Below are 10,210 nucleotides of genomic sequence, written 5' to 3' on the forward strand. Positions count from 1 at the left end.
GCCAGGTGTGGAGCCCAATGCGGGGCTTGAACTCCCAATCCTGGGATCAAGACCCGAGCTGAGATCAAGAGTCGGACGCTTAACCGACTGAGAGACATCCAGGTGCCCCTAAATGGATTTTTTTCTTAATTTCATTTTCAGATTATTTGTTGTTGTTATATATGCTGTAGCGAACTTTGGTGTGTTGGTAGGGTCCAGAGCCAATGGCCAAGAAAGAATTTTTGAGACATCTTTAGTGCAAAATGGTGGTTTTATTAAACAAGGGGACACAGGACCCATGAGCAGAAAGCGCTGCTGCCCCCCACCCCCAATCCCACCCCACCACCCCACCACCCCTGGGATTAATGAGGAGCAACTGATTATATACTTCGGGGTTGGGGGGAGGTAAAGATAAGGGAAGTTTCAAAAGGATTTTCCATATGCTAAAGAAGACACACAGGATACTGGAGGCCTTGCTATTGTCAAAATAAGGTTGTTTTTCCCTCTAGGAAGGCATTAACATTTAAGACAGTAGGGAGCTTCCTGGAGGAAGGTTATACTCTGCCTGCCTCAAGTATTTGTCAGTGAACTGCAGGTTATAAGGACATTTAATTTTATCTACATTTTCTTCTGCCTTTGTTTCCCACATCATATAGAAATGTAATAGATTTTTTAAAGATTTTATTTATTTGAGAGGGAGAGTAAGAGAGACATCACACGCAGGGGAGTGGCAGAGGGAGAGGCAGACTCCCTGCTGAGCGGGGAGCCCGAGTACATGGGGCTTGATCCTAGGACCCCGGGATCATGACCTGAGCTGAAGGCAGCCGCTTAACCGACTGAGCCACTCAGGCACCCCGAAATGTAATTGATTTTTGCAAATTGATCTTATCCCTGGTAAACTTGCTGACCTCATTTATTAGCTCTAATAGCTTTTTTGTGGATTCCTTAGGATTTTCTATGTACAAGAGCGGGCCATCTGCGAGTAGAGAATGCTTTCCTTCCTTTCCAACCTGGATGTCTTCCTTCCTTTCTTGTCTAATCATCCTGGCGAGAACCTCCTATGCTGTTAGGAGAACAGACATCCTGGCCTTGTTCCTGTACATTATGTTATTATTTTTTTAATTTAATTTAATTCCAGTGTAGCTAAGCTACCGTGTTCCATGAGTTTCACATGTACAACGTAGTTGATGAGGGAGCAGAAGACAAGCAGAGAACAAAGCAGAAGCAGACACCCCATAACCACCCCCCCCATGGGGTGTTTGTGACATTCCTCTTGCACTCCTGGCTGTCCTAAAGCTAAGGAAAAACAAATAGTTAACTAATAGAGATCACAGTCCTGCAAGACCCGAGTTTCCCTCAGTTTACTAATGTCTTAGCAATCTACAAAACAAAGCATTTCTATCAATAACCTAGCTTCCAGGAGGAAATGTAGATACAATTAAATGTCCTTATAACCTGGAGCCCATTCACAGATACTTGAAGTGGGCAGAGTGTACTGTTCCTCTGGGAAGCTCCCAACTATCTTCATGTTAATGCCTTGCTAGAGGGACAAACAACCTTAACTTGACAATGGCCAGGCCTCCGTATCCTGTGAGTCTTCTTTAACATATGAAAATCTTCTTGAAACCTCCCTTTTCCTTACTTCCGCCACCTCCTGAGAATACAGTCAGCCACTCCTCCAGACCCCGGTGCAACCCCTTTCTGCCCACGGGTCTTCTCCCCGTGCTTCAATAAAAACACCATTTTGCACCAAAGGCGTCTCAAAAACTCCTTCTTGGTCGTCGGCTTTGGACCTCACCCCACCAAACCTTACCCATATTCCAGAACCACATCATAGTGATTATACATTTCCATTCATCACCCACCGCTCATCAGGATGAGCTGCCCTTTATGTTTCTAAGGCAGATCTCTGTTGTGGCGTGAGGTACGGGCCGGCTAACGTTCACTGCTACAGAACGACTGTGTGACTCTGCTACCATCTTATAAACGCGAGGCGATGAATATTCCTGTGTGTTTCTGGCACACGTATGTGGAAGAGCCTCTCCATTTACACCAGCAGCATTCACCCACACCCTCTCTTTTATTGTATCGGGCTTCGTTTTTGCCCACCTAGCGCCACAGTGGTGTCTCTGTCGTCTTCATTTGTATTTCTGGTTTTATTCATGGGGTTGAGCATCTTTTCAAATGTTAATTGGCCACCCTCCTCTGGAGTGCCACAGCCCACCGAGCAGGCCGGAAGGAGCTGGAATGGGGGCCTTCTGCTCTCCGAGGAGCTTGGAATCCATCTTGGACTTGGCGACCTGGGGAGTAAGTCCACTTCACCCCACTTTCTCTGCTATCTATGAGCTGGACTGCACTGCTTCTCAGCTCATTTTCCAGCCCAAAAGAGGCCTCAGACAGAGAGAGAGAGAGAGAGAGCACAAGCAGGGGGAGCGGCAGGCAGAGGGAGAAGCAGACTCCCCGCAGAGCAGTGAGCCTGATGCGGGACTCGATCCCAGGACCCTGGGATCATGACCTGAGCCCAAGGCAGACACTTCACCAACTGAGCCACCCAGGTGCCCCTGAGCCTGTTCTCATGAGAGCTTTGGGGGGAAATACAGTAGAAATGTCCAGTGTGTTGTGTGCTCAGCAGATGTCATTGTTTGATTCTCAGACTTTTAAATATTGTAGCAAAATACACATAAGACAACATTTGCTATTTTAATCATTAAAAAAGTATGCAGTTCAGTGGCATTCACATTCACATTGTTTACAACCTTCACCACCATCCATCCATCCCCAGAACTTTTTCATCTTTCCTCGATTGAAACTGTCCCCACTAAACTTCCACTTTCCCCTCCTCCTCCCCCTCTCCCCCTCTCCCCCAGCCCCTGATGCCCACCACTCTACTTTCTGTCTCTTCTATGTGATCTGGGAAACAAAGGCAGAAGGAAATGTAGATAAAATTAAATGTCCTTATAATCTGTAGCCCATTGACAAATCCTTGAGGAGGCAGATTATAACCTTCCTCCAGGAAACTCCCTACTGTCTTAATGTTAATACCTTGCTAGATGGGAAAACAACCTTGGTTTGATAATAAGCAAGGCCTCTGGTATCCTGTGAGTCTTCTTTAGCATATGAAAATCCTTTGGAAACTTACCTTGTCTTTCCTTGCCCCAACCCCAAAGTATTTCATCACTTGCTCCTCACTAATCCCTGGGGTGGTGGGGGTGGAGGGCAGCAGATCTTTCTGCCCACAGAACCTGTCCCTGTGCTTTAATAAAACCACCATTTTGCACCAAAGAAGTCTCAAGAATTCTTTCTTGGGCGCCTGGATATCTCAGTCCGTTAAGCGTCTGCCTTTGGCTCCGGTCATGATCCCAGGGTCCTGGGATCGAGTCCTGCATCGGGCTCCCTGCTCCGCGGGAAGCCTGCTTCTCCCTCTCCCTCTGCTGCCACTGGTTCTCTCTCTCTCTCATGCTCACTCTCCCTCTCTCTCTCAAATAAATAAATACAATCTTTAAAAAGAAAAAAAAAGGGGGCGCCTGGGTGGCTCAGTTGTTAAGCGTCTGCCTTCGGCTCAGGTCATGATCCCAGGGTCCTGGGGTCGAGAGACCTGCATCGGGCTCCCTGCTCGGCGGGAAGCCTGCTTCTCGCTCTCCCACTCCCCCTGCTTGTGTTCCCTCTCTCGCTGTGTCTCTCTCTGTCAAATAAATAAATAAAATCTTTAAAAAAAGAAAAAGAAAAAAAAAGAATTCTTTCTTGGCCATCGCCTCCGGACCCCACTGAACCTCGCCTACACTCAAAAACAGCATCATAGGGACCTTGTGTAGGTGGAATCACACAGTACCTGCTGTTTTGACCTGACATTTCGCACTCAGCACCACGTCCTCCAGGTTTATCCACATTGTAGCTGGTGTCCGACCTTCTTTCTTTTTTAAGGCCGAATCCTATTCGTGGTGTGGAGGGACCATGGTGTTTATCCACTCATCCACTGACGGACACTTGGGTTGCTTCCATCTTTTGACTATCGTGAGTAATGCTATGAACATAGGTGTACAAATATATTTTCGAGACCCGGCTTTCTGTTCTTTTGGGTATATTCCAGAAATTTCCTTAGACTTTTAAATCATTGGGTTAAACCAAAAAATCAAACAAACAAGCCAAACAACTCTGCCGTTTACTGTCACTCACTTGGAATATTGGTATCATTTATGAAATCGTTTTTTCTCCTGTCGAGTGCATGATGCCAGAGGCTTCTCAGCATTATTGAGGAGAGGAATGGTTATCAGCGTTTTTGGCGTTCTAGGTTTCTTTGAGAATCTGATGAAAGCCATGGGTCGTATTCCCAGAGAATTGGCATGTGCTTGCACTGACTGTGCATCCAGATCCCCCGGGGCTCATGGTGGCCTTGACTTCAAGGTGAAAGCCACAGCGGAGAGGAGCATCTCTCGATTCCCGCGGCCAGGCATGAGGAGGGGTGGACTTGCAGCCTCAGATGTTCTACCTCCCTGTAGCTCATCCAGGAACACGTCCGTCCCCTACCTGTGGGCGCTCTTCACGTGCGGATCATGCGGATCTCAAACCTACTGCTTTGCCTTCCAGAAGCTTACCGTAGCTCCTTTACTTTTAGCCCTCAATTATAGCCAAGGAATGTTTGAAAAGATTTTTTTTTCTGATTCTAGTTCTTTCTTCCCCCTTTCCTCCCCCGGATCATGACCTCTGATGAATGCGAGAAAGGAGCAACATTTAGGTTCGTTTCCTGTTTATTATTAAAGTAATTTCCACAAACATTTAATTACATGCATATGTATGAACAGGAGGGAGAAGACAAAACCTTGAATATTCGAGGCAACCAAAATAAAAACATGATTGCGCCGATATCTGTCACCCTTGTGGACAGAAGGGTTGCCAGAGTGCCTGGACAGTACAGCGCCTTTACAGAACCCAAAGCGGAGGCTGGGGGAACAAGGGCCCAGCGCTCTGCTCCCCTCCCTGCCTCCCCTGGCCCCCTCCCCCCCCCAGGTCCCCCAGCGGTGTTCAGATAACCCATTTCAAGGTACGGACTGGCTCTGCTCAGGCTGTTCAAGGTTCTGATCTCAGTGGACTAAGACCTTTCTTGGGATCTACATGGCCTCTGAACTGGAAAACAAAGTCCTGGGCACCAGTGAGCTCTCTTTGTGCCCCTACTTTTCAGCCCACGGTCTGCCGAGGGACACCCGCGTTGTCTCATGTTTGCGTGCCGGAGCCTGCGAGAGGGGCCGACGGGGGGCGCACAGCATCTCTCTGGGGGTGCGCAGGGCCGTGGTTGGCCTGTGGGCCCGAGTCTGAACGGACACTTCCATCCTGTCCACGTAGGGGAGAAGGCAGAAGCCGGCCTTCCTCTGACTTTAGCGCTTGTTCCAGAGGGAGGGGAGGTCATTACATCCACACTCCTCCACCTCCGTCCTCCCTACCTGCCACATCCCTGCCCCGGAGCTCCCCAGCGCATTCCCAATCCGTACAATTCAGTTGTCAACATCCCACAGACAGACATCTCCTACCCTGGGTTTCGATGGACTTGGGTTTGAGTCTCCGTTCCACCAACTACTAGCTATTCGCTGGGGGCATGTCACTGGGCCTCCTAGAGTCTCGCCCTCTGCGTCCGAGGAGCATCAGGCCCCACCTGCCTCGCAGGGCCCTGAGGATTGCCCCCCAGAGCCTGGCGACTGGGGGACTCAGGCCTTTCACTGCTTCCTCTTGAGACTCGAGGGGCCCATCTGGGGCCTCAGAGAAACAGAGGGTCCTACTCTTTGGGGGCCATCTGTGCAGGGTGCTGGGAGGGAACGCGTGGCCACGCTTCCGGCGTCTGGGCCTGGGGCTGGCCTGCCCCCCCGCTGCCCTCTCCAAGAAGCCAGCTGGACACGGCTGACTCCAGCTCCGCGCCACACCTCTGTCTGGCAAACAGCAGGTGCTCAGAACTAGCGCCTCCAGAGGCAGCCACGGGAGGAAAGGAGCTGGCTGCTTCGACTCTCCGTGTGGACAGGTAGTGTCTCTCAAACGCCGGTCCTTCTGCCACTGGCCTGAATGAGGTCGGCGCTGTCACCCTGGTCAGAAGGGCTGAGCGGCCACCATGTGGATCCGTGGCGAAGACAGGGACATCTTGCGCGGGGTGGAGGTTGCTGTCCTCGGCATGGTGGCTGCGCTCTTCTCCGCGTCGCTCTCTGCCGGGGTTTGGGGGGAGGGCGGCCACATGGTGAGGCCGGGCGGGCGGCAGTTCCTCCTTTGGGAGATGGACTTCGGGACGCCTCTGGCGACCCCTGCTCGGCTCTGCCCTCTGTCGAGGCCCTCCATCCCCACCCGGGGCGCTGGGAGGCGCTGGAAGGACGGAGTGCCTTCTCCGGAGGAGCACTGGGCTCTGTCCACCCCCAGGCCAGCCTCAATCTCCTTTATCTCTGGGACCAAGAGGGACTTTGCCGGGGATTCTGCCAGCCCCATGGCTGTGGTCTCTCCTCCTTCCTAGGAGCCTGGCACGCAGTAAGCGCTCAGCAAATGTTTGCTAAATGACCTAACTTAGCTCAGTATCTTATTTTCCTGCTGAGGGTGGTGGGTGGAGACCTTTGTATAATTATCCAACCCCCCAAATGTCACTCAGACCCCCACTCTAGCTCCAGCAGGCTGGGGCCTATTGTCGTGGAAAACGGCTGATCTTGGGCGTGTCCCCCGGGGAATGAATGTTCTGGTAGGAAACATGGTTTTAAGAGGTTGAAGGAAAGAAGTTCTGTCTTTGGGCTCTCAGAAGCAGCCTCTTGGGGCCATTTGTCTCTGGTGACTTTCTGGCCCAGGTTACGGTTCTACTTCATCTGCGTGTCCCAAACCAACGGACGGCAGAAGGGAAAGCTGTCTGAGGCCGCCACCTTGGGCCCCACGGCCCCTTGATTCTGTCGCCACAGAGGTGAGGAGGGACTGGCAAAGACTGCCCCTGGGGAGCTAGAGCTGGGCAGAGCGAGATCACCACCACTGGCCCAGGCCACCTGCTGGGGTGAGTTGAGACTAAGTGGAGAGCCCGGGGCGGGGGGAGAGGCCAGCACAACACCGCGGCTGCAAGGCCCTGGCTCAGGCAAGAGCGTAGCTGGGAAAATAGCCTAATTCGGAGGCAGATGAGGTGACCCCAGCACTCACTCGCTGAGGGCCCAGCTGGCCACTGGACCTGAGGCAGAGTCTCTTCTTTTCCTCCGCATGTTTCCATGGAAGCAGAGAGCCCGGAGACGCCAGGGGGTGCGGGGCAGAGGGCTTCTTCCAGGTCCGCCACTCCTGGGTCCCACCTGACCGCCGTCATAGGGCACCTGGTGCGGGCGGGCGCCCCTCGGTCTTCCACTGCCATCCTCCGAGAGCGTCCCCGGCCACCCCACGAGGAGCAGAGCCAAGCTCCTCAGGACTTCCAGGCCTTGGCCCCTTTCAGTCCCGGCCGACTGGGCAAGCTTTTGCTTCCAGAAGCCTCTTCCTTAGCTCTCTTCCTTGGAGTTTATTGACTGGCCAGCAGCCGAGGGTCCGTGCCAGGCGAGGGGCGACGGTGGCTGGCCTGGGGCTGCTCAAGGCCAATGTCCCATCCACGAGGGGGGTGTGCTCCTTCTGGCTCAGCCCCTCCACATCTCGAGCCCTGCCACCAGCTTCCACAACACGGGAACATGGACAGATGTGCTTTGTTGCCCAGGAAGCTCTCCCATGGCCACCAGGCTCCGACGACCGGGGACAGCGCTGGCTTTAACAGTGGGAGCCTCAAGTTCCCCAGGGTGGGGCTCAGGGCTGACATCGAGACGAAGGACAAACCCCATCCTGGACTGAGTGCCCCTGATGGCGATGTGCCGGCAGCTGGCAAATTGGGGTGGCTTCCTGGTACTTGTGAGGGCAAGGGGCCCCACATCTGTCCTGCTCTGTTGGGGGAACACCGGGCCCGTCCGACCACAGTGGTGGGGAGAGCCACGGGACATGGGTGGGCTCCCACTGGAAAGGCCAGTGTTTTAGGGCGGTTTGTGGGTGGCGACTGCCCGAAACCACCCACAGGGGCAGCAGGAAGCATTCAAGAAAGGTTAGAGCCCTTCTGGTCCTGTTTTGAGAACATTATTAAAAAGCCCCTCCCTGTCCCCTCGCCTGGGTGGTTGCTGTTCGGGGCCGTTCTGGAGGACGCTCGTCTAATTTCTGGGGATGCGCAATGGCTTGGGAGGGAAGACAGGCGTCTTGCTGGAGACTGAGGCTGGCCTTCACGGCCCGTGAGCGGGGGAGGGTGGTGTGGGCCCAGACAGGGCTCAGGGCTCACACTGATCTGCCCACCAGGCCCCTTCCCGACCTGAGCTGGTTGTTGGCAGAAAAGGCGCTGGCGGCAGAGCGTTTGTCAAACTGCGGACTTGCCGTTGCTGACGTGGGCGGCGGCAGGGAACGATTTCTGAGCCCCCAGCCCTGTTCTGGATTGTGAAACTGTCCCGGCCTGCCTTGTCATCGACCCCCAGACCCCACGCGCCCGGCCCCAGGCTTCACCATCCGCAGCGTGCCATGGACGGGTCTCAAACCGTGCCCTTCGCTCAGCGTGGGTCCGTGGGGGCACGAGGAGGACACAGCCTAGGGGCACCTGGGACGGGTCACTGGGCTTCATTTTAAGATTCTCCCACGTTTCTTGGAATTGTGAACATTTGTTAGCCCTAAAGATACAGACCGCTTCCTACGCGTGTTTCTTTGGCAGTCGGCCGGCAGGCGAGGCCTCAGCGCCGCGGGAGCTTTTCTGGCTCTACCCCGGGGCAGGCTTCCTGGCTGAGGGGGACACCATGCAACCGGGTCAGACTCTGGACTTCTCTTCTTTAAAGACAGACTCTCCGAGGGGCGCAGCACTCTCGGGGCCCGGCCTCGGATGCTGGCCACCTGCCCTCTGAGGCCTCTCGCGGTGGCACAGCCTGTGCTCACGTGGGCAAGGCCTTGTTTCCCTGTGGCACGAGGCCACGGCACAGACCCCAAGGTCATGGCCTCAGGGTCAGCACAGGCCCCTTTCAAGGTTTACTGCTGGGCTCCTGTACCCACAGGAAAGGGCCCAAGGGGAAACTGCCTTCTACCATATTGTATCTGAGGGCAACACTCCAGCAAAGCATCGGAGCCCAGTTCCCCAAAAATATGTATTCCAGAGTGCGTCCAGAACCAGCCTGCCTTCTCCCCATCCTGCAGGCTCCCGGCCCCACATAAACCAGTGGCAAGCACCTGGCGGGGCGGTTAATCACTCAGGGATGCTGGCAACAGCCTGTGAGGGAAGAGGTGGGGTTGCATTTCATATTTATAGTCACTAAAGAGGATTTTCCTAAAGTACCCACAAATAGAAGTATATTATATTTATATTTATAGTTATATATATATATAGTACTTACTTAGATGCTCTATCAAGGGAAAGCACAAATCTACAGTTTCCTCCGCTAGCAGCTCTTTTCTGTCCCATCACAGAATCCTTAGAGCCTCACCACGTGGCGCCTGCGTCCCGGGCCCGTGGCCGGAGGGGTGGGGTGGGGTGCGGATGCCTTGCAGGTGCAGACACTGGCTTATCAAAGCTCCCAGGCGCCTTCCCACACCCCTCCTCCCGCAGCCTGGCTTCCTGTCTCAGATGATGCCTCCCAGAGCTTGCCTGGGGGCAGAGGCAGCCACGCCCCCACCCCCCGAGGCGCCAGGTGAGGCCACGTGCCACCCCCCCCAAATGTGCTCTCTGCCCAGGACCTGGCTGCGCACAGGGTGTCCCGGCCCCGGGCGGGTCCTCTAGTGCCGGCTCAGGAGAGGCTGCTGTCCTGGAATCGAACAGGCAGAGGGAGCGAGGGAGAAAAGCCGCAGTGTTTTCCCCGTGGGGCCATCCGAGGAGTGCGGCGGGCCGGGGTCTCGGCCTGGACGTGGTCTCACCCCCACGGGCTGGTCCGTGTTTCCGAAGGGCAGACGCCGTGGTGGCTTCCCGAGGCAGAGTGTGGAGGCCCGCGGAGCCGCCTTCTAGCCTCTCCTGTGGAGGGAAGGCACTCTCCCCTCCCCGTCGGGACACCCCCCCATCCCCGAGCAGGGCATTATTTGTAGGGCCGCAGGAATCGGGACACTTTGGAGCGCAGCAGTTTGATGAAGGACCGCGGGAACATCTCCTTGGACTCCTGGGCTGTGTACTTGAAGTAGTTCTGGGGATGCGCCAACACATCGAAGAGGGCCTTGATGAGTTTCTTGTCCTGCAAGACATGGTGAGGCGGGTGGTGAGGCCGAGTGGGGG

General features: G+C 54.5%; 1 protein-coding gene across 2 annotated transcripts in view; it reads right to left on the reverse strand.

Moving 5' to 3' along the window:
• Nucleotides 1-4,706: 4,706 nt before the first annotated feature.
• SCUBE1 (signal peptide, CUB domain and EGF like domain containing 1) overlaps nt 4,707-10,210 on the reverse strand; it is a 140,866-nt gene continuing 135,362 nt past the window's right edge. For both annotated transcript variants that reach the window (XM_081822583.1, XM_081822582.1), the window contains one exon: nt 4,707-10,169. In XM_081822583.1, coding sequence (XP_081678709.1) covers nt 10,017-10,169 — 153 coding nt within the window. In that variant the 3' untranslated portion in view covers nt 4,707-10,016. The remainder of the gene's footprint in view (nt 10,170-10,210) is intronic.

Source organism: Leptonychotes weddellii, chromosome 5, assembly GCF_054177405.1.
Source record: "Leptonychotes weddellii isolate Sample4059 chromosome 5, ASM5417740v2, whole genome shotgun sequence".
Taxonomy (NCBI): Eukaryota; Metazoa; Chordata; class Mammalia; order Carnivora; family Phocidae; genus Leptonychotes; species Leptonychotes weddellii.